The sequence below is a fragment of the Anthonomus grandis genome, chromosome 12 (assembly GCF_022605725.1).
Source record: "Anthonomus grandis grandis chromosome 12, icAntGran1.3, whole genome shotgun sequence".
NCBI classification, from domain to species: domain Eukaryota; kingdom Metazoa; phylum Arthropoda; class Insecta; order Coleoptera; family Curculionidae; genus Anthonomus; species Anthonomus grandis.
In genome coordinates this window covers 5,916,909-5,942,544 of record NC_065557.1, presented here as the reverse complement: position 1 = coordinate 5,942,544, position 25,636 = coordinate 5,916,909, and the positions used below count along the sequence as shown (strand labels likewise).

The 25,636-nt window shown below is 33.7% G+C and overlaps 1 protein-coding gene across 1 annotated transcript; it reads right to left on the bottom strand.

Moving 5' to 3' along the window:
- Nucleotides 1-244: 244 nt before the first annotated feature.
- Nucleotides 245-25,636, bottom strand: LOC126742992 (uncharacterized). The gene is made up of 4 exons (XM_050449888.1): nucleotides 24,755-25,636; nucleotides 14,172-14,281; nucleotides 1,961-2,128; nucleotides 245-1,244 (listed from the first exon to the last, which is right to left on the bottom strand). Exons 1-4 carry the CDS (start codon nucleotides 25,454-25,456, stop codon nucleotides 1,088-1,090), a joined length of 1,137 nt encoding a protein of 378 aa, XP_050305845.1. The 5' UTR covers nucleotides 25,457-25,636; the 3' UTR covers nucleotides 245-1,087.

Below are 25,636 nucleotides of genomic sequence, written 5' to 3'. Positions count from 1 at the left end.
TACGAGTCCAGGCAGTCAAATTGTCGTTTTATTCCAACACATAAATGGGTGAATTTAAATTTTAGGTCGAGTTCCTTTGAACTTGGCAGTATTGTTCTTTATTTCAGGGAGTTTCCAGGGAAAATTATTTACATATTCCACGCAGTTGAATATGAACATCTAAACTGGGCTTTCACAGTATAAATTGTCTTCCCAATAAGTTTAGTGAAGCCTTTGAAGGGTACAACATAAAAAAACAATCACGTAGTTAAAAAAATAACTTTATTCAGTATCAAAACAAGAAATTAATTCTAGGCCTAACAGGTTGTGAGATATGTGATAACAGTGACGATAACCCTATAACCCATAAAATGTATTAGATAAATTAATATTTATTTTAATCTAGGGAAAGCCCTTATCGATTGTTTTTTGATTTATTACCCAGCTATTGCTTCTACCTATAACAGTGTGTATGCTTAATAAATTAAAACTAAAAATACACATTAAACATTGACAATTTCAAGGCCTTTTTTAGCACCAAATCGAGATGGGGGTGTCCTATCTATTTCACCATATTTATTTTAGAGAGCAACAAATCATTAATTAGTCGAAATATGGCAACGAATAAGTCAGATTCATTTAATCAGTCAATTAGGATGTATATTATAACTCGTTTAGTACCCTTAAACCTAATTTACTTACATTAACGATAAATTCACTAACCCTTCAATGGAATGCGCGTTAACACACTTTTTTTTAGTATACATTAACCAATAATTATTGTGATTGTTTTGGGAATCAGTCGGTTTAAGTTATTAAGGCGCATGAATGGTGCTTGAATCAAAACGACAAAACGAAAATATTTACTACTTCTTCGAGTATATGGCAACACAGTAGAGGCGGATATCCACGAGTCGTGACGATTACGAATCGGTGTTGCCACAGCAGTATTACATGCAGTCAATGCGTTCTGATTCAAGCAACCCCTAACGACTAATAAAATAAGATAAACTAGTAAAGTATTCTTTTTTCAAACAGCAGATACCTCTGCTGTTTTGAACCCTGTGGCAACATTGCTAGGACGGATTCGCCAATCGGGTGTTGCCGTTTACAAACTAGTGACCGGACCGGTCAAAATCACCCTGGGGGAAGCAACCGATGATGCGATGGTCGTGACGGTCGAGAGACTGTCCGCCGAAGTTTTTCCGTCGTCAGAGGGCTCCGAGGTGCTGGCTGCATCGCTACGCCGCAGCATATTTGACAACCTTGAACATACATACTTAAAACTTAAATATAAATATAGCGATAGTTATTGCAGTGTTGACGTCAGGATTTAAGCCAGTGAGCAATTGGTTTTCCTACCTGGCAACGTCGGAATGGTATACTAATTTAGCCGCTAGTTAAGGCGGCGTAGTCCTGCTCATTTGCCGCTTTTCCGACGTCTAATCCGCTCTTGTGATTGGTCACTTTAAGCATCTTAGAAAAGTACTTAAAAAAAAAACCTCACATCAGAATGAGTTGAAAATTGGTCAAAGTGTTTCTTATTCGATTTCGCTCAGATTCACTATTTTGTTTGGCGATCCGTTATAATTTACATTTTGTGACTTGCTATTATTGGCTTCCCTCGTCAGCTGTTCAGGCTGGCTTGCATCTTGGTCGGGCGTTTTCACGTCGTTGCCAGTTTTACCGATGGTATTTTATTTACAGTTTATTAAATTTTAAGATAACCAGATCGAATATCACAAAACAAAATAGTGAATCTGTGCGGAATCGAATAAGAAACACTTTGACCAATTTTCAACTCATTCTGATGTGAGGTTTTTTTTTAAGTACTTTTCTAAGATGCTAAAAGTGACCAATGACAAGAGCGGATTAGATGTCGGAAAAGCGGCAAATGAGCAGGACTACGACGCCTTAACGTAACGTAACGTGCCAGTAGTGACTAGGTTTAACACGAAACTCATTGAACAGTTCTACTTACTTAAGGATTTTTTGGTCAGCTTCTTCCTTCTTGGCGCGGGTATCTTGTAGCTCTCGTCTTAGTTCTAAGGCTTCTCTTTCTAGGTCCATGACCTGGCGGGCAGATTTGGTCTTTTCGTCGGTCAAAGTGAGGGACGAGGAGTTTAAGGCACTTGTGGAATCTAGAGACCTGTAAAAGGAAACAATGTTGGCATACAATAGAAGCATAAGGGTTCATGAAGCAAATTTGCAATCGAACGAATAGAAAACATCATAATAGGATCCTCGAAATATCGGGGATTCTTCGAAGGAATGTCCTTGTTACCAAGTTTACCTAATGCATTTATTAGTTTAAACGGAAGGATAAAATATTCTTGAACGAATATTGCAACATTAAGACAGCTATGGGTATAACTTAAGAAAGAAGAGTTATATTGATAATAATAACGTGATTCTGGGTTAAGGATTTGGGTAGTTAAGGCGCCAGTTTTGGTTAGCTCATTTTTTTTTGATAATTTTCTTAGTAAATTCTCGCTATTCTTGAGAATATTTTAACGAAAAATAAGAATATTCTTAATTAAAAGAGTTTTAGCCTAAGAACGAGCATTTCTTACCCAATAATTTCATACGAGAACGTTTCTTGTACCACAAAAGCTTTCTGAATTAGAGGCAATTTTATCAAGCAAGGTCCAAGAGCCTTTGCATAAAAAATTCATTAGAGGAAATTCTTTGACATATATACAAATTGCCGACACAGGACGTTCCTTAAATATTCTGCTGAAAGGTCCAAGGATATGTCAGTAATTCGAGAATTTAACATCGTGCCCATACATGCATATAATACGGAGAAAGACTTCCTTATACCAATTTCCCCAGAGGTTCAAGTAGAAAAATGAAACTGCTAATATTGAGGTTATTCCTTTAAAGAACAGTGAGTGAGAGCAAACTTGCTACAGCCATGACTCTAATCCTTTGACCGGCTAGCCACTATTTTAATCGTTTTTTTCATACAAGAGTAATAAATAATCATTTCACTTAGATAATAATCAATTTGACTCCCTTTCTTAAAATATTCAGGGCTTTAGAGTTGACAAAATTTTCTCATATCTCAATAAGAAAATTTGAAACTGAATTTTAAGTTTTTCACAGAAACTTGGGCTAAGGCAAACTGTCTGTTGACAGCGTGATTATCCCAGGCTTCAATCTATTATCATATTTTTCTACAAGCTATTTTGAGAGAGATTGTTGCGATTTTTACTAGAAATAATATTCATTGTAAATAGATGTAAATAATTGTGCATAGATGTCCAGAAAGTCTATCTTTTTGACGTCTTTTTTTTTAAGAATTTATTATGGGTGGTTGGTTTTGAAATAAAAGCACTGTATACAGATGGATCTATCGACAAACAGGAAAACCCTAAATTCTCAAGGTTACCAGATAATACCCAGATATGCACAGCAGAACTTGTAGCGATCCACAATGCAATAACATATTGCCTGGAAAAGGATATAAAAAAATTCATTGTACTTTCAAACTCAGAAATGCAATAAAAAAATCACATCAGATAAAATAAAGACAGATCTCTTATTTAACCAAACACATAATGAAATGCAAAGAATAGTGACTTCGAAATATATAAAGCCTGCATTCCAGGTCATAACAACTTTACAGGGAAATTACGAGACAGTTTTACCACTCTTTATCTTACTCTCGACAGTGGAGTTGGTTAGTGGTAAAACTGTCTCGTAATTTCAGTGTCACACTAAGGGTTCCAACCGTAGGACTACAACATTATAGGGAATGAAATCGCTGACAATCTAGCCAACATAGGAAGAAACGGGACATTGCTTAACTCTACATCATCTGAACAGGTTGGGGATAAGGAAGAAATCAAATTCCTTTTTCATTACAAACATTACTTCATAATCCAACAAGAAAATATTTGGGCAGAAACCGTATTAAATTATAAAGGATATTGTTGTAGCAAAGACCAGAAACTATTTACTCTATAAGAAAAACTATAAAAGGATCTTTCAAGATATTCCTTATAATTCCTATATCCTATCTAAATCCATAGTGTTATTAATTACTAACAGGGGCATCAAAAATTTATAATAATATAAATGGTAAATAAGAAAGTAAAACAAATCTCCGTCATAGAGACAGACAATATAGAAGCAAATCAGAATCTGATTTAGGAGGCAGAGTGTATACTCGACGAGAACTTGGGAGAAAGCTGGGGAGATTGCCTAGTTGCAAAACCCATAGGAAATCAGTCAGTCAGATGAGAGAAATCTTGTGTGACAAAATGACAGTGGAATCCTATTATTGCTGATCTTATTGTTGTTGTGGTATGACAAACTTTGAAAACAATAGAATTTAAGTTTTTACCTATTTTCCAGGGCCTAATTAATTTCAAAGTATCACATTAAATTGGCGATAATACTGAATAACGTGAAACCAATTATCAGAAAAATGCAATAATTACTGCATCATTTGTTAACTGCTACATGCTCTGATCGATTTCTTCTGCTTTCAGATAGTTATTATAGAAATTTATTAGATTGACATGCATATAAAAAAATAAATGATTATTTTTCATTTATTCATTAGTTTATAGTCCTTCAGATAACTGCCCAAAGACAGTCGAATATTTTCTTAATCATACATTTAGTCGTGATCTCCAGTTCTCATTTCACTTAGCCACTGTAGAAATAATTTCAAAAATAGTTTTAGATCTCAAATCTGCTGCCTGTGGTAGTGACTGCATCTCAGCGAATATGCTCCGACATTATATTCATCATCTTGCTCCTCACTTGACTCTTTGGAAAGAGGTTGTTTTTCTGATGTTTGGAAGACTTCTCTTATAATGCCATTAGCTAAAATCAGTAGCCCAAAGGACTATTGCTATCTTAGACCTATATCCATTTTTCCAGTAATTTCGAAAGTTTTGGAAAAGTTTATTAAGCCACAGATTTATGATTTCTTTATCACAAATAACATAATCCCGCAGGGCTAGTCTGGTTTCCGAAAGCGGCACAGCACCACATCTGCCTCGTTAAAAGTTACTCAAGAAATCATTGAGGCTTTGGATAGAGGTGATACTACGGCGCTCGTATTGCTTGACTTTTCTAAAGCTTTCGATACGTTGGATCACAGTCTGCTTTTAGCAAAATTGACCTATTATGGATTCGATAATGATTCATTAAACTTCTTTAGGTCGTATCTTTCTGAAAGAAAGAACTGGTGGTATTAGGAAATCAAGCTCAGTCAAACCGCTCTTATATAAGTTCTGGGGTACCACAAGGATCCGTTTTGGGTCCTATCTTTATTCTAATGCAGACATGTATAAGGTTGTTAAATATTGCAGTATTTAGGTTTTTGCGGATGATACGCAAATTTATTATTATTTTAAAGCCGATGACGTCTTGGGGGTTTGTAGAAGAATAAATGAAGATTTGTCATGTATTTCAACTTTCTCGGCGAGCAATAATTTAAAATTAAATCCTAGCAAGTGTTCTGTAATGTGTCTCTCTTCAAAAAATAAGAAACAAATTGTCTTGGATAATCTACAAAGTACGCAAAATTATGCGAGTCCTGTAACATTGTTTATGTTCCTTGTTTAGATAAAGTCACCCTGTATCGTTTGCAGAAGATTCAAAATCAGTGCTGTAGATTCATTTTTAACTTAAGAAAATATGACAGAGTTTCAGAAAAAATGTGTACTCTTGGATGGTTGCGTGTTGAGAATCTTTATCTTCATCAGTTGGCCGTTTTTGTGCATCAATTGCTTGGTACAGCCTCCCCTGCTTACCTTCGTGAAAAATTCAGGTTTCGAAGAGATGTGCTGGTCAATCTAAGATGTATAAGTAAATTATTGACTCCTCGTTTTTATTCTGCCTTATTTCACAGATGTTTTCTTTTTAATGCTGTTTCGATGTATAATGAACTTCCGAATTCACTTAAGTGCATGTCCATTGCTGGTTTTAAAGTAAAATCAAGGGCGCATTTACTCACGTTCCAGATGATCTCCTTATAATTTAAAGGGAAAATGTGTACATTTTTTTTTCTTTTAGTTTTATGTCATTGCTTATTTTTCAATTCAAGATAGGTTTCATGGATTTCACGGGTTTTCTATTACCTTCGTTCTATAACTGCTATATATGTAATTTGGTATATATTTTTGTTCATGTAATTAGAGGTTAAGTTGATTAGCCCTAGGCTAGACTTCGCCTTTGTACATTTTGGTATAATATCGACCTTATTTATTTATTTATACATATTATTATATAATAAATTTACTTACTCCGCCAAGCCTGGAAATATCCAGGATATACAGTTTCGTATTTTTTTTTTAAACCTTCATATAGTACAACAGACATCCATGCGAGGGGCGGAGGGTGCAAAACCGGCAATCTCCAGCAGATGTGTCCTTTAAATTCTGTTTGCACAAGGAGAGCGGGAGCTGCGGAAAGCGTCGGCTGCAGGAAAGTATATGGGCCGCGATAAGACATGTTCCGGCCGCTATCGCAGGGTCCAGGGACTACGTGGGGCCCACCCCGGCGACGACGACGACGATGATAATAATAATAAAAAGGATTCGCTCGCCGAAGAACGCTGAGATTTTTAAAACGAGGGGATACGTGTGCAGGACGTGTGCTCTCCTGATATATGTACGATCAGGGTTTCTCTCTTTTTTTTTCTTTTTTAATAGTGGCATTTTTTGTGGGTGTGAAGTACTAGATAATATTAAAAACTGAGACATTTTTTGGCATACAAGAAAAAAATGATTTTTACCAGTGGCATCCGTAAGGGATTTATCGCAAATATTTTTTAATAAAAAAACAGTACACCACAGCATTTTTTTTAAATAAATTTTATTTTTTAAATCCTTGTTTAGTTTTGAGAAAATTTCTATTCTCGAGTTATTTTGATTTGAGGCACTGTTTTTGCGTAAATTAATAAAAACCCTTTTTGGAATGGTCAAATTGATAACACTGGACAACAGTGATTCTGCGGCCTAAAAGGTTAAGGTCAGTTTTTTATAAGACTAGTGTGCTAAATACTAAATCAATATCAGATTTGTAAAATTGGCTCTAGTTTTTGAGATAGAGACTAATAACTATTTTACTGAAGAAACCTAAATAAAAATGCCAATATATTTAGAAAAACAAATTTTTATTGAACTCTTTTTTAAGAATGATACAAAAAATATGTATTCTATTTACTCAAAACATAAAAAAATTACAAACAACTTTTCCTGTGGGATTTTCTAGCATGTTTTTGCTTAGGATATTGCCTTAGTAAGAACCAGCAGTAGTCTGCCATCATGTGGCTGTCCCATCGACCTTAGTATCTTTCTTTTCTCCTTGTTCTTCACTGTAATCGCCCAGGTTATTCGGAAATCTGTCTAAATGACTGTGTAAAAAATGCAATTTAATGCTCCTAATCTCTTAAAATTTTGTAGCATTTTAGCAACTAATTCTGCATATGCTGGTGCTTCAATTTCTGTCATATGGTTTATGAATTCAGTCTCTTTTATAAGAATACGTATCTGTGGTCCATCGAAAATACCTGCTTTCAATTCTTCCATACTGAGAGCTGTACATTTTTGGCACACTTTTTTAAAATACCAATAAGTCACCAGTCTTATAAAGAGCTTTAATAAATTTTTTCATTAGGCCAAGCTTGATGTGTGAAAGAAGGATATTGTCTCGGCTTATCAGTGGTTTATGAACCACTTTTTTTCCTTCCTCCATAGCTTCTCTCAAAGGCCAAACCTTTCAAGGCCAATGTTCATTTTTTGCTCGAATATCCCATAGACAAATGAAACAGGGGTATTACGCAATTCTAGTTTTGAGCAAGAAATATTCCCAAACCCGGAAAAAAATATTTTATACGACTATTGAGCATTTTAAAATAAACAAAATTAGTTTTGTGCAATATGAAATAAATAGAACTAGTTCTGTATATTTCTATTAAAACTAGTGTTCTCACTAGTTTTGCTTATTTTGAAATAGATATTTAACCATTTACCTCTAAAAAATGCAAGCAGAATTCGAGTCACAATTGGTTCGGTTATTGGAGGCTTCAGGTACTCAAAAACATAATCTTATGGGTAAAGATCATTACCTCACTAAACTTAATGATGTAAAGGAGGCAAATTTGTGCAAAGCCCAATCAAAACCCCTATCTGCTAAACAGTACAGAAGAATAAAGCGTTTTGATATAATAAGTATAAGTGGCGTGGAAAAGTTAATTAAAAAACGCAAAGAAGATTCTGATGCCATACTATATTTTGTTTCCACGGATGAAGTGTTTCCTATTGTTCACCAGGCACATATTTCTACGGGGCATAAAGGTATGTCTCGGAACAACACTAATTATTTACTAAATCTAATGTTAATATTGCACAATGCAAGTACTGCCCCATTGGCTAGACAAGCCGTTAAAAACAGCTACATATATTACAAGATCCTATTGGCTGGTTTAGTTTACAAATTAGTTTGGGTTAGTTCAGGTTGGTTTGATCTGGTTTGTTTTGATTTAGCGGGTCGAATAATCAAAAAAACTAACTTAAGCTAATCAAAACCAACCTGGATTAACACACACTAATTTGTAAACTAAATCACCCAATAGAATCCTGAAATATGTAGCTGTTTTTAACGGATGTCTAGCCAATGGGACAGCACGCTATGATGCGTCCGGGCGGTACTTGAGTTGTACAATATTAAATTAATTTAGCAAATATGCCTCCCGCTACCGGTATCCAAACAAATGCCAGGAAGTTGTAGGATCACTACAAGAATTAACAATAACTTATAAGGTTAGTTTAAATTATTAGCAACCAATAAACTAATATTTAGGTTATTGGTTGGCTATAACGTCTTATTACCGGGATTTATTCGGATACCGGTACCGGCACGTTAGATCTCAATCTAGAATTTTTTTATAACGCATGCACTTTGTTTCAGCATTGGAAGAAGAGTTAAAGAAAAAATACGCAAACATTACTAGAGAAACTATTAACATATACCTAAGACTGTGTGAAATATGTCAACTGAAAAAAACGGCACCTAGAAAGGGAATCGTTGTTAAGCCTATTTTAAGTAAACTAATGAATTCTCGGTGCCAAGTTGATCTTATTAATATGCAGACCGACCCAGATGGAAACTACAAATTCATCTTGAACTATCAAGACCATTTGACTAAGTTTTGTGTTCTACGCCCAATGAAAAGTAAAACTGCTGTAGAAACTGCCAGAAACCTAATAGAAATTTTTTGTTTATTTGGAGCTCCGTCAATACTTCATTCTGATAATGGCCGTGAATTTTCCGATCAGGTCATTAATAATTTAAAATGCCAGTGGCCACATTTGAAAATCGTTCATAGAAAACCGCGCCACTCACAGAGTCAAGGTTCTGTGGAACGGTGTAACAGAGATGTGCGAGATGCTCTTATATGTTGGATGTCCGATGAAAAAACAAAACACTGGCCAATGGACTGTGTTTCGTCCAGTTAAAAAAAAATAGAAGCTACCACAGTGCAATTAAGCGATCCCCATACGAGGCTATTTTTGGTCTCGCTCAGAGAAATGGTTTAAAGGATACTGACTTGCCCCAAGATTTAGTTGTTTCTTTGGATACTGAAGACGATCTCGAAAAACTGTTAAATGAAAGCAACGAATTTCAAAATACTATAGGATCTATAGATGAAACCGAAACAGTTGAAGATGACGTGCAAGTTTCTGATTCATAGGGAAAATATGGCAAATAGCAAAGTGCAAGTTCTTATAGTCAACAAGGATAATATGGATGATACCGAAGTGCAACTTTCTATTATCGATTTAAAAAATATGGCAGATAGTGAAGTGCAGGATTTTATTCAAGATAGAGAAAAAGGAGAATAACAAACTTCTAAAGTTAATATAGCCATTGAAAACACGAGAAACGAAAATGAACTTTCGTTATGTACGGTGTATCAAAAGTCTAACACCATCGTGGAAAATTGTTCAAAGTGCAAAGGAAAAATTCATGCTGCCTGCAGCATTTCAAAAGTTAACAACGAATTGGAATCAGAGATGTTTTCTTTGCCAACGTTCCTGCGATATAATTACGAATCGTGAAAACGCTAAAAGAGGTTTGGAAGTACAAGCCAATTTAATGCTCGCACAATCAAATAAAAAATTTAAACCAGCCTCAGTTGGCGACAATGTTCTTGTAAGCATACCAGACGTGGATCGTGGCAGATTAGCACCACGAAATGTAATGGCATTTGTTCAATCAATTGATGATGGGTTTTACAAATTAGCAACAAAGTCTGGAATTTTACAAAAAACATTTTTGTAAAAACAAGAGTTTAGTTGGCGGATAATAATATTTTTATAGAGAACAACAATTTTGGCGACAAGAACGACAAAGAAATATCACTTAGAACAGCATCATTCAATATATCAAGGTCTAAACAAGGATTTATTTCATGTATGTGCATTAAAAAGTGTATTAGCAGATTATGCTCTTATCGAAAGAAAAAATCCTCTGTTATTCTAAATATCATTATTCAAGCTCTTGTTTAAATAAATATTACTTTTAAATTAACTGGATACTTACCAAAGAATAATTATTTATTTGATTTTGTATTTGTTAGAATATTTTTAATTTAAATAAAATAAATTTAAATACCATTTCCAACTTTATATCTAATTTATTCCGATGCTGGCGCTAATTAATTGAATAAAAAAAGCAGAATTAGACCTGGTCAATTAGAAATATTCAAAACTAGATCTGTGCATTTTAAATTGGGCAAAACTAGTTTTGTTTATTTTGTAATGCTCAAAAGTCGTATAAAATATTTTTTTCGGGTTTGTAAAATATTTCTTGCTCAAAACTAGAGTTGCGTATTTTTTTCAGGCAATGCCCGAATTCGACTATTGAGCGTAACATATCCACTTTGCTGGCCTAATAAGATATCCACCATTTTCAAATCGATGCAAACTGACCACTGATGTTGTGCATATAAAATATTTTCTAAAACAATTTTAATACTTTGGTATTCTTGTTTTAGTTTGGTAGTATGACCGATTGGAACCGAAGCAAAATATATTTCCATTCCTGCCGTGTGCAGCAATACATATTTTAGACTTCTTTTTGAGCTATTTATAAAAAGCCTTATATTTGGGAAGGCCCATAATAGTTAAGAGTTCGGAAACATTGTTACAAAATAACGAAGAAGGTCTTGCTCCCTGGTCCTAAAGGATGTAATAGTAAAACGAGGTTGAAGACAGCGTTTTTGTTTTAGTCTGGAAGCAAGAATTTCGGCCGATTTTTTTGATATATTCAAATCACGAACCAAGTCATTAAGCTCCTCTTGAGAAAATCCTTGTGAAAGTAGTTCTACAAAAACTACTTTCTTCAAACTCTTTCACTGTCACGTCATCACAGTTGGCAGTAGATGATCCGAAGAACAGTGGAATTGGCAAATCATCGCTGAGCAATACTGGGGGTTTAGCCGATTCCACATTAAGATAAACCCAAGTACGTTTTTTATACCGGTTAATACCTTTCACATTCACTGCACAGAAATAAGAATCATTGAAATGATTAGTTAGCTCAGTCCTTATCATCGGCCCTCCAAATTCAAGCCCTTTACGTCCTCTTTGACTCCAGTATCGCAAAGATTCTACATAAGACTTACACACGATATTGGGCACCCAGAATTTATTCTTCTGTGTAATGTTTATGTCAAAGTATGCTTGGTAGGTCTTTTCAAAAAACTGTGATATTTCAAAAAAAGTAAATGCATACTGTGCATGACTAATCTAAGTGTTTACAAAAATAAATAACAAAATTAATGTCGCAAATTTTTTTATTTTTTTGTTCCGCAGTGTAGTATTTACTCAACAATTATTAAATTATTTTTTTTCTATGTTTATTATTGTAAAATGAATAATCTTCTTGGAAAATCAATGTAATTTTATAGGATAACTGGGAGAAAAAGCAAACCACAAGTAGTGATTTTTAAGTATAAACTCCTAATAAATTAAAAATTTCTGGGCACTAAGTTCTAGTGTTTAAATAACTTTATTTATTATAAACTTTAAGTTAAATCAAAAATCGTTATTTTATTTTAAATGAAATAACGATAAAACAAAAAAAAATATTTGCATTAAATGTTCTACATGACGGCCACCAGATTCAATACATAATATTGCTCACTTTTTTGATAAGGAATAGCGAAATCTTTGAACATTCCCACTTTATTTTTTCCCAAAACTGTTCTCAAATTTCTTTAGGAATGACATAAACTTCCGATTTCAAATAACCCTAAATGCAAAAATCACAGGAATTTAAATCAGGGGATCTAGGAGGCCAAGCAATCGGACCACCCCTTCCTATCCATTTATTTTGGTATGTCTGATTTAAATACTGCCGAACATGTACAGCAAAGTGTGCGAGACAGCTATCATGCATGAAGCATATTTAAAGTCACTTCATCCAATTCCTTGTGGTAATATGTTTCGTAAAATTTTTAAATATTTATTAGCTTTTAAGCGATCAGGCAGTTCGAGGGGCCCTAATAAAATATTACCAATTACTCCCATTCAAATATTAATTTTAAAACTGTGTTGATGATGGGTTTCCTTAAAAACATGAGGATTTTCTTCAACATTTGAGTAATAATGGGCGTTATGAATATTAAAAATTCCATTCTTAATAAAAAACGATTCATCGCCAATCAAAATTTTACAAAAAAACTGATGATCTTGGTTTTTTTTCTTAATTTTGGAGTCAGTGAGAAAATTCTAAACGGGGAGAGAGGGTAGGAAAAATCTCGTTCCAAAAGCGCCTGAACTTTTTGAAAATGCAATTTTTTTTAGGTAAAATATTTCATACAGATGATTTTTTGACAAATGAGTAACCGCAGCAAGACTTCTTACACTAACTACAGGAATTTTTCAACGGTCACTAAAATAATTTCCTCATTATCAACGTTATTAATGGGTCGCATGAAGTGCAGTACACGTAGAGTGCAATGGATGTCTTCTGTTATGAGATTTTTCAACATACCTGCATTGAGCTAGTCTAGCATTACACTACGATTTGTCATAAACTAAATGCAAAACCGTTACAAAAAGTTAAAATTAAAAAAAAAAATTTATGTAAAAAATTTATTTTTGTTTGTCATTTTATGTTTAGCGTTATAATAAAATTTAAAGAAACTTTTAATAATAGTGAAATGCGTTTACTGAAATTGTCCATGGATTATTTGTACAAATTTTGAAAATGGCATCTGGTCAATTTTTTTGAGTTATGAACTTTGTGTCAAATAACTAGAAAAAAAATCAATATTTTCGAAAAAAAAAAAATTCTCGTACGAATATGGAAAAACGCTCAAATAGGTGTCTAACGAAATTGTCCATGAATTATGTGTACAAATTTTCAAAATGGCATCTGGTCAATTTTTTGAGTTATGAACTTTATGTCGAATAAATAGAAAAAAAAATCAATATTTTCGAAAAAAAATGTTTTTCTCAAATTCTCGTACGAATTTGGAAATACGCTGAAATAGGTGTCTAACGAAACTATCCATGGATTATGTGCATAAATTTTCAAAATGACATCTGGTCAATTTTTTGAGTTATGAACTTTGTGTCGAATAAATAAAAAAAATCAATATTTTCAAATTCTCGTACGAATTTGGAAAAACGCTGAAATAAGTGTGTAACGAAATTGTCCATAGATTATTTGTACAAATTTTTAAAATAGCATCGGGTCAATTTTTTGAGTTATGAACTTTGCGTCAAATAAATCGAAAAAATATAAATTTTTTTGAAAAAAAATGTTCTAAAATTCTTGTACGAATTTGGAAAAACGCTGAAATAGATGTCTAACAAAATTGTTTCAAAATGACAGTTCAGTAACTCAGAAATACAAATTTGCTCAAAACTAAACCGGGATTAAAAAAATATAATTTATTTCAGAAAAATGCAGTGGCCTACTGCTTTTTTATTAAAAAGTATTTACGATAAACTCCTTACGGACTCCACTGGTAAAAAAATTAATTTTCGTAAATTTGTTTATCGTAAATATAACTTTTTTTTTAATTTTTAACACCCTGTAGATCCTAGGATATACGTTCATACAATTTATTTTTTTGTTGGAGAATCACTCTGTAAAGTTTATGGATACACTTCCTGGACACCCGGTATAATCAATAAATAAATTATGCTTACCTTGAACAGTTGCTCACTGTTAAGCTCTTCAGTTGCTCTTCTAGCTTGGAGATTCGTCGGTCTGTTTGGTCGTTATGTCTGTTTTTTTCTGACACCATGCTTAGTTGGTTCTGAAACAAAAACGTTTCGTTAAAATCGTTTAATTTATGCCATTTCATGTTCTGGCTTCCAAGTCACCAATTTCATTCTAAGAAAAAAATAGTCAATATAGAAAAGTCCGACACCCTGTTTTTGCTTGTCAAATTGACATAGGCGTCATCTATTTGGCAAGATTCAAAATGGCGGATGGGAGACAACTTGATGACATTTCGATAATGGCACCCTTCCGCCATTTTGAGTTTAACCGACTTATCAACTCGCTGATACACACTGATGACTGACTTCGCCTTAATTAATTAATGCGTCTATGAAAACCCCTATTACATATTAAAGGGAAAGAGATGGCTGCCACTACTTCGTCTTCGGTTAATTAAAGGGATATCCAAATCCCGACCAATAACCGGCCGATTTCGGGGACCTCTTGGTCGTGAAAATTAGACCTCTCACGTTAAGTAAAAAGCCATTAAGGTCGCCATGGGTTCGACACGGGGGGTATATCGGATTGCGGCCGGTGTAACCGGAGCCTCTTCGATGCCGCCGAAGGGCGGGAGGGCCCCCTCGGAGGGCAAACAAGAAGAAGATTGGCCGCGGACGAGGGAGCCTCCCGTGGCGCGCCCATCTGACTTCACCGGGATACTGTTTCACTTATTACGCGTGATTTATTATTTTAAGGGTCGTCTACGGCCATTTTTTAAGTTCTTGTCGATGGGAATTTTTTTTTTTTTATATTAATTGGGTATGTTTGGGATTGGCGCCATCTTGCGTTGCATGTCTCCGATTCGATCCGATTGTTGAGCCTACACTGGGATTACTTCGCCGCATTTTTGTTTAAGGATTTATTATTTTCTTGATTTAGTGATAGATCAGTGACACTATCCAAGGTGGTTTTTCTAATATAAATACACCTTAATTCGAAAAACACGAGTCGAGATTGTCAACATACTAATTCGCAAGTCAAGACCCCCTGGAAATGAACGTGTTAGAGCCATAGTTAATTCGATGGATAGGATCGTAAAAGAACGCCTTGTACGAGAAGGTGCATTAATATTAATCTAATTACTTATTTATTAAAGATTAAGTTTTTTAAAATTCCCGGCATGTTTCGGACACAGTTTAAAAAATTGAATGTAAGTGGAGGGAGACTGCAGGATTTTCGTTTTACCTTGACAACAGAGTCGTCTCCATCTGTTATTGTCTGCGTGTAGTATTTTATAATTCCAACGTTAATGTTATTAATTTTCCTGGTCGTTGTTTTGTGTATATGTGCATTTGTGCAATGGAGGCTGGTAGTCATAAGTTTTACAAAAACCTCTATACAATTTTTATATTTTCCTTGATAAAGACGAAAAATATATATCGTCGAAACGTCGGTCAATTAAAAACTTCCTAATCCCGCTACCTACATTTTCACCATAATTATATCGAATGTTATAGGTGAGGGGTTGGTGGTGTTAGCTGTAGGAATACCAAATCCAAATTAAAACTCTTATTTACAATTGCGTTTGCTTGATGTATATACGTTACGATATGAACACATAAAATAAAGTACCTGGACTAATTGTACCTTATTAACTGATCTTCCAGGTGAATGCATTGCCTCAGAAGGACAATTCTCTTTAAATCATCGACTATTTGGGAGATATTGTCTGATACTGTCTCCAGGCATTCACTAAACTCAACGTACTTTTCGAAGGTTTAAGTTGCAACCAAAAATAAACTGATTTCCCTTTACTACCATGTGCACAAAAAAATATTCAATGTTTTTACTTAATGATAGTAAATGTCTTCTAGTAAATTCTTCGTAGTTCAGAATTTGTGAAATTGCAGGATAACCATGTTTGATTAAATACAACAACATCGTACTACAGATACTTAAGAGACATTTTCGAAGATGTAGTATGCAGACCCCCAACATTTGGGAAGTACACAAACAACTCCGATACAAAAGGTTTTTCTCACCATTTTGTTTGCCAAGTCCCTTTTTAAATCATTAAGTTCGACCCATTGCCTGATATTAAATCTGACTCAATACAAAATTTTGAAAACTGTCCAGTTTTGACTTGTTTCTCAATATCATATCTCATCTGGATACTGAAGTATAATATGCAGTGAACGGTGGCCATGTTTATTAAGTTTGCAAATTCATGAAGCACTCATTGTATTAATTGGAGCCTCAACCACACCTTATTGTTAGGTTTATGCAGGTTTTCTTGTTCAGTATTCTCAGATAGGTTAAACAACATCGAGTTAAAGGATCTTTCTGCCTTTCAAACATTTCAGATAGGACCCTGTTTGTGCCATTAATTTTTCCTCAAAGCAGTAACACGATCATTTAATTGAAATGCTTTTCCAATTTGAGGAATACACTCATTGCATATAAAGGGCATTGTTCTGCTTGACATAATTATGGTAATGGAGTTTTGGTTGAACTAACACCGGAAGATCCCTCACACAGCAGAAATTTCCCCAGCATTCTTAGGCTCCAAGACACACTTTTGACTACAACCACTACATGTATTTCTTAAATACAAAAGAGTATATAATAACCAATACTGTTAATACGAACTATGTACGTCACAGAGTTCAAAAATGCCAATGGGTACTTTTTAATTGTCAATATACAACCAACGAAAAATTAACAGAACAGAGATGTAAACAATCTTGCTAATAATTTAGGTGTCAAGCTTATTACAGGTATATTTATTTTTTTATTTGTTTCCTAGAAGAAACTTCTTCTAGAAAATATATTTATTTTCACAATATATCAGTTATTACAATAGAATGATATTATTTAATTATTTCAAAAATTAAACTATAGCTATATCTAATACAAGTCTTAGTACTCAACACCTAGATGTAAAAACATCTGTATGTGCGTAGTAAAGTTTTCTAATAATTTGTTACATTTATTTGTAATATTATTCTACACCGTGAAAACCAAAACAAAAACAATTCTCCTATAACAATTTGCATATACAATCAAAAGATTAGTAATGTTAACATCATAGATCTCCTAAATCTACCCAAATAGACATAAAATCACAAAAACTAGTTAAAAATCCTTACAAATTGATGGTGATTTTCAAAGATTACATTCTTTGTTAGTAATTTAAATCTTTTCATTCTAGAACATATTTTTACCTCTCTTGGTAATAAGTTATAAAGTTTTGGGCCAAAGTAGTTTATATACCTCAGATTAAGATTATTTAAACTTGTCGGAATTTTTATGTGCTCGTGATATCTAGCTCTTGTTTCATAGGAATGATCTATCAAAATCTTTAAGTTAGGTTGAGTGTGTATATAGGAACATGTTGTAAGTATATACAGTGCGAACGTAAAGGTTGGAATAAATTCATTTAAAATTCAGGGGTATGTTCAAAAAAAAACGCTCGGACATGTCGATTTTTATTTTTAACTGCGGGTTTTCTTACTATAATTTTATGTATACAGGGTGGCCCAAAAATAAGTTACGGTCATCAACGTAATTTTTTTAAATGTAAACACCTATTTTTTATTTTAGATTTAGGTTCTACATCAAATTCTAAGTATATTTCATGTACCATGTCCTATACCTAAACTCGACCGTTGACGATTGAACACAATAAAAGGCTATTTTTGGAAGAGTTATCTATATCAAGCAAGAATACATAAAAATATTTTAATTAATTTATTAAGTGTTGAAAATGGCTGCTACGAACCTCTTGGCAATATCCCAGTCGATGCTGAAATTCTTGTAAAACGTTATCGATAACAGAAGGTTCTATCAATCTTATTTCTTCCGTTGTTCTAATTTTTAAGTCTTCAATGTTGTTTGGCCGATTAACATAAACTTTGGACTTAAGATACCCCCACAAAAAAAAATCTAAAGGAGTCAGATCCGGTGATCTGGCCGGCCATTCAATTGCACCCATCCGACCAATCCAACGTCCAGGGAAAACGGTATCCAGGTACTGGCGCACGGGACGCGTGTAATGGGCTGGAGCTCCATCTTGCTGATACCATAAGGAATTATCTAATATATCCGGGTCTTCTGGATCGGGGTATAAAGTGGCAAGGCATGGAACCAAGTCATTTTCTAAAAACTCTAAATACCTCTGACCATTCAAGTATCCTTTAAAGAAAAAGGACCCTATAACCCTGTTTTCAATCACCCCCGCCCAAACATTTACTTTTTGAGGGACTTGGCTGTGGCACTCCATCATCCAGTGCGGATTTTCAGTAGCCCAATATCGGCAGTTTTGCCGGTTTACATTACCATGAAGACAAAACGTTGCCTCATCAGAAAATACAATTTTTTTTGAAAATTGCGGATTAGCATGGCACAAGTCCATAAGTCTCTCACAAAATTCTAAACGCCTATCTGGGTCATCTTCATTTAGTTCATGAACCAATTGAACTTTGTAAGGGTGCATTTATTTATACCTAAATACTTAACGACGGATGTCTGGGATATCTGATTTTCTAACGCAATATTGCGAGTCGTTTTATGGCAATCTTCTTCAACTGCCAGCAAAACATTTAGTTGCTTCTCTTCTGATATACTTGACCGACCTTTCGTATAATTATCCCTGACATGACCCAAATCCCGATATTTCTGTTCTATTTTACTGACAGTACTTTGAGATATACGTGGCCTATCAGGATACTTGGCATGATAAATTTCACAGACTTCCATCTGAGTGCGCATCCTGTTTCCATAACCAATCATCATCAAAATCTCTATTCGCTCTCGCTCACTAAGACGTACCATTTTTTGAAATTTTAATTTTATCTTTTGATAAACTTAACACAAGCAAAACTTTGCTTAGGCATCTAAATCAAACTAAATTCACTCAAAATTATTTGATGTCAACAAATTGTGACAAGTTAACAATCAAAAACACCAACCACAAATGTAAATAACCAAACAATAACTGATAGGTTGCTTGATATAAATAACTCTTCCAAAAATAGCCTTTTATTGTGTTCAATCGTCAACAGTCGAGTTTAGGTATAGGACATGGTACATGAAATGTACTTAGAATTTGATGTAGAACCTAAATCTAAAATAAAAAATAGGTGTTTACATTTAAAAAAATTACGTTGATGACCGTGACTTATTTTTGGGCCACCCTGTATACATAAAATTATAGTAAGAAAACCCGCAGTTAAAAATAAAAATCGACATGTCCGAGCGTTTTTTTTTTTGAACATACCCCTGAATTTTAAATGAATTTATTCCAACCTTTACGTTCGCACTGTATAACGATCTAATATCTAGAATATCTTTATTAAAAAGCAAATGAGAAGGATATAAACGGTTTTTCTTAAGAATTATTTTTAAAATGTACTTCTGTATTATATTTAACTTATATAAGCTGTTATTATAAAGTCCTCCACACAGCAGTATTCCGTATTTTAAAATTGACTCTACAAATGCTTTATAAATGATAGTGAGTGTTTTTTATTCAAAAATTCTCTTAGCAAGTAAAATTTATGAACAAGTTTTCGGACTTTGTTGGAGACATGATCAATATGTGTTTTCCACTTTAAATTTTTATCGATTATAATACCGAGATATTTTGTAGATGAGGTCTCCTTAATGCAATCATCATTAAATAAAATGGAGGTATACTCAGGTCTATTTACACTAGTCAAAGAGAAAGCTATGTAATTAGTTTTTGTTAAATTCAAAGTTAGTTTAGAAGTTTCTAGCCAGTTTTTTATTTCTACCAATATGTTCATGGATTTGTCCCTTATGCTTTCCCAAGAATCTCCCGAAACATCAATTGCCGTGTCATCAGCATAAGATACTGTTAACCCATCAATCTGTAATTTTAAAAGGGAGTTTAAATATGTTATAAATAATATCGGGCCTAAGACCGTTCCTTGAGGAATGCCTATTTTTATTTTTCGTTTTTCACTCAACACATTATTTAGCCTAACCATCTGATACCGCTCCGACAGATAACTAGAGAAGAGCTGAAGGGCTCTTCCCCTTATTCCATATCTTTCAAGTACATTGAGAAGATCCCTATGAGGGACGGTATCAAATGCCTTGGCAAGATCCAAAAATACCGCTAAACACCTTTTATTTGAGTTTAAATTATTTACAACCTCAGTTATTAACCTATGCATCGCATCTTCTGTACTACATGCCTCAACAAATCCAAATTGGTTTGTGGATAAAACATTGTTTAGTTTAAAAAAGTTTATTATTCTATGTTTTATGCATTTTTCACAAATTTTTGAAAAGTTACTAATGAGGCTGACAGGTCGATAATTATTTATTAAGGTTTTGGTACCTTTTTTGTGAATGGGAGTTACAATTGTAATTTTAAATTGTGAAGGTATTTCACCTGTTTCTAAAATTAAATTTAGTATATGTAAAAGTGGGTTTATAATTTCTAAATGGGTCTTTTTTATAAGATCGGCCCTTATACCATCATGTCCAGGGGAGCTATTCGTTTTTAGTTCTGAGATGTATTTTATTAGTTCATTTTTTGTTATTGGGATTAGGTAAACGGAGTTTGATATTGGAGGCTCCAATTGTTGAACATATTGTGGTGGTGGAATTGCTTTTTCCATGTTAACCCCTATATTAATGTAGTACTCATTACAATAATTAGATGCCTCAAGTGGACTACTGAAATTTGCATTATTTTTATTCTTTATATTTAGAAAAGTGTCTTTGTTATTACAATTTTTATAAGTGGCCTCTTTGGTTATTTCGTAAAGTTTTTTCATGTTATTTTTGTTAATTTCTATTTGATTTTTGTAATATTGATTTTTTTGTTTATGTATAAGTTTGTTTAAATTATTTCTGTAGTCTTTATATGTTTTTTCTAGAATGGGACAATAATTTTTTGATAATTTTTTCTTCATTTTATCCCTTGTTCTGATTGAGGTAATAATACCATTAGTAATCCATGCTTTAATTTTTTTGTATTTTGGATTTTTTAGAATGTAAGTTTTTGTTACATCTGCTAACAACTGTTGGTATTTTTGTAAAAAAAATTTTGTAGCAATTTTATAGTTATTTTCATTTAATACAATTGACCAATCAAAATTCTGTAGAAGCTGTTTATATATATATATATATATATATATATATATATATATATATATATATATATATATATATATATATATTCAAATTCAAAAAGTAGCTTTATTGTCCCAAACAGAGTTATTGACAAAGCCTTATTAAATCTAAGTCAGTAAAACTTAGGACTAATAGACATCAGAAAGCAAATAGAGTTACAATATTTTTTTTCCAAATTACACATACATATTTGGTAATCGGGACAACTCGTCTAATGTATAATATGCTTTAGTAACTAACAATCTTTTTAAAAGGTTTTTAAATCTAATATAAGAGTTAAGTTTTCTTATATTAAGAGGAACGTTACTGAACAGTTTTTTACCCATGTAAATAAAACAACTTCTCTCTTACTCTGAATGTGTAATGGGCAACCGAAGCGAAGGGTGTATGTAAGACGATCAAACGAACTGCCTCCTACAATGTCATGCTGGTTCTTTTTGAGTACCATAGTTATTATTTCAAGCATATATAAGCAACAAAGGGGACAAGATTCTATTTTGCACAAAAAGATGCCGACAAGATACACAAGACCTCACTCCACAAAGGACTCTAATGGCTCTTTTTTGCAGAACAAATACTGTTTTAAAAAGATAGTAGACACATGATCCCCAGAAACAAATCCCATAGCGAAGATGTGACTCCACAGGACATGATAAGCATTTTTTGCAATGTAAACATTTAAGTTCCTAGAAATTATTCTAAGGGCATAGCAATCTGATGACACCCTACTGCACACTTTAATTATGTATGTATCCTGAAATTTGAGTCTGCAATAAATTGTCAATCCCAAAAACCTGCAACACTGTGGAGCTGAAATCGGCTCCTCTTACACAATATATTGGCGATATACAATTGATTGGCGGTCTTCCCTATTTAATTTGCAGCAGGCCCTTTTGCAGGAAGGCTACACAAATTCCACTTGACTCACATTTTTATGACTTACGTATGGTCTTCTTTAATACAGCAGGGATGTTACAGGGGGTCAAAATACAAAAAAGCACTTAACACCCTTAATAGCAAAAACTGTCCAAAATTATGATAAACCCTGCGGAACCTTTAGGATAAAACGTGTTCACCGTGGGTGGTCGTAGATCAACCCCGAGATAAAAACCAATAAAAAGGTAAAATAACGTCGGTTAACTCTAAAAGTGCGAACCGGCATAGCATCCCTTCTGATATACCCGGGTCGCATATAGGGTAAACGTGCTATTTCCGGGTTATCCGGTTTATATGGGGAGGGTGCGGGCGCACGATTATTATGCCCTGCCTTAATTGTGTCCCCAGTATATTTTTCACGTTTAGGTGCGGCCTCGGGTTATTAAAATAAAAACTACTCCAGTTTTAATTACGTTTTATATCGATCGAACTACAGCAGAAAATCATATAAAAAAACAACCTTTTTACCCGTTTAACAACCTGAATGTATACAAAGAAAGACAAAAGAAAGACCCAAACAAAAACCAGCCCCACTTATAATTCATATAATCTGAAAATCTGTCGGAAACGCCGAACAAACGGGGAAAAGCCGTAAAAAGTGGTAAAATTGAATGAACTAAATCTACAGGCCAATATTACTCGACAAATATAAACAGTGTACTGTACACTTTATTTTATGTACAAAGCACACATGAAAAGGGAGTGAAAAATTAAAGGCAAGGAAATTGTGGTTTCTAACTAGTCGGGCCATCTAGGGAATTTATCAGGAACCAGCCATCATTGATTTCTTATCTTATGGAACAGAAATTATTATGGAATAAAGCAAAAATAATGATTTTAGATGAACTACCATTATAAGTCTAAGTTTCTAACTAAGTTATGGGAATTGATAAGATATTAGAGTATAATTACGTAGACAGGTTTGCATTGGTTTTACAATAAAGTTTTGAAATACATTGGGATTTTACTAAAAGCAGGCACCTAAGTGTGAATATTTTGTTAAATGTTTTCCAGTAAGAATTATACGATAAGATCTGAAAATAACATTAGTTGGTATATTCCATAACTTCAGGCTATAAGAAAGCATTTACAGTTGTTAGGCAGCATTAAGAAACAATACAATACCTCTCCAAATCAGTTTCACTACTTTCAGTACACAAAAGCTAATTAAAAAAAATTATTTAATTAAAAATTGTGGAAAATGCCGTTTACATAGCTTCTTCTAGTACTCCTATGACTATTTTTTAAATACTCCCCAACATCATTGTAAATAGGTACTATACCTGAGCCAAATAGAGATCCTTTCATGAATCTTGGTGGGATTGCGGCTCTATAGGAATGTAACAAATTAGCTTAAAAATAAAAATACTAGAGATATTTATTGTGAAAGTTCTTAAACCAATATTAGAACTTATTGTCACTCCCTTAACTAGAATTACTGATGCAGGTATCAGGGGAAAACTGACTTCCAAGCTGTTTGAAAGAAGCCCTCATTGTACCACTATTCTAGAAAGGAAATGCAGATGATGCAGAACACTAGAGGCCAATTTTTGTTCTTCCTATTATATCAGAGTCTTGAAAATATTTGTGTGATCAGATGAAGCAGTACTTTGAAAAGAATAAGTGTTTAACAAGAGTCAATTAGGGTTCAGGAAGAACAGAAGAATATAGAGTATACTTAATATTCTATGTCATGGATGCTTTTGACAACCATTGATTCCTTCTTATAGATAAGCTTAGGTTAAAAGAATATCTGACTCATAGAATCTTACTTAATACACAAGTATCAGAGAAAAAAAATAAAAATTGTAGTGCTCCAGAGTTCCATTCTTGAACCTATACTCTTATTAATTTTATTGACAATCAGTTTTTGAGTTTGCTGATGACCCCACTTTCTCTTTTAGTTATTTATTCTATATCTATTAAATTATTTTATTCAAAATTTGCATATCATATAATCTGACGCCTATATATAAATACATATTTGCATGTGTCTAAAATTAAGCATTTATTATTTTATGGGACACATTACTTCTGTCATTTTGACATGAATAAATGATGTGAATTTAAATCAGTCCCAATATTTAAGGGCAAAAAAACTGCATAAGCAATTCTTGACTTCCCTTACAAGTTTCAAGACACTTTTAAAGAGCATCATAAAAATTACACGAAGTTATTAAAAACAGCAATAAAAATTCATATATTCATGATTTATTTCCTAAGACTGCCCCTATTTCTGTTATCAATTTACCTCCCTATAAAAATATTACTTGTTTACCATTTCCTCAATAATTTATCTAGGTACTACATAAATTAACATAACAATAAAACATGATAAAGAAACCAATAAAACCAATCCCTAAATAATTAAATATAAATTTGGGTTTGAATCAAGGTTGGTTAACCAGAATATTTATCACTCGACCACACCTGTTTAACAAAAAAAAATTATAAATTCACTTACCACATTCAGATGTTTTTCTTCCATAATATGCTTCACCCTCGCCAGCAATGCGTCTTCTCTGACCCTTGCTGCCTCCCTTACCTCCCTAATAACATCCACAAGCATCCCTGGCTCGTATTCCCTTTCGTAATGCCGATTGGCCTGATGTTGCTTCATCAAATTCATTTCTATTCTTAATTCCATTACTTCCCTTGATAATCTATTGTTACTTTCCTTCAAAGCATTTATCTGCTGTGTGAGTTTTTGTACTGTTTCGTCACAAGAATTCGAGCCTGAATCGCTATCGTTGGGGAGGCCTGGGTCTGAAAATCTACGCTTCGAGTCCTCTATGAAGTCATTGTTTAAAACTGGAAGGCTTATGTATTCACGGGTATCGTTTGGTAAATTAAATGTGTGGTTTGATAGCGTGGAATGTCTGGATACGTTTCCGGTGCTACCCATTATGTTTCCTGGGCAAGGGTAGCCTGGGTAGTTTATGGGGTAAACTGGAAGGGACATAGGCTCGGTAGGGTTTGTATAGTTCATATACGGATAGTAATTGGCCATTTCGGGCATGGGATATGGTAGTTGACTTACGGGGAAGTAATTGCAGCTGGGCATGTTGAGGTCGAAGTTTTGCAGGTCGTCCATTTGGGGCTTTTTCTCACGGTTTTTCTTTCGTTTTGTAACACTTGGCGGGTTTCCATTTATTTCTGGGGACATCTTACCTGGTTGATTATTAAAACGAGTCGAATGGTGGCTGTTATACACTGGGAACGGTGTCAAATAAGGCGTGTAGGAACTTATTTATGAAGCAGGAGAAATTAAACAATAAAGGAATAAATTATATTGTTATAATAAAAACACAAAACAAACGGTGAAAGTTTCTGACGTTTCTTGACA

Bases quoted from the DNA above. Each gene is read 5' to 3' on its own strand.
- LOC126742992 (XM_050449888.1), bottom strand. From the start codon at position 25,456: ATGTCCCCAGAAATAAATGGAAACCCGCCAAGTGTTACAAAACGAAAG. The intron at 2,129-14,171 runs GTAAGCATAATT...TTCCTTTTACAG, and splicing joins ACAGTGAGCAACTGTTCAAG to GTCTCTAGATTCCACAAGTG. The intron at 1,245-1,960 runs GTAAGTAGAACT...TGTATGTTCAAG, and splicing joins GCTGACCAAAAAATCCTTAA to GTTGTCAAATATGCTGCGGC.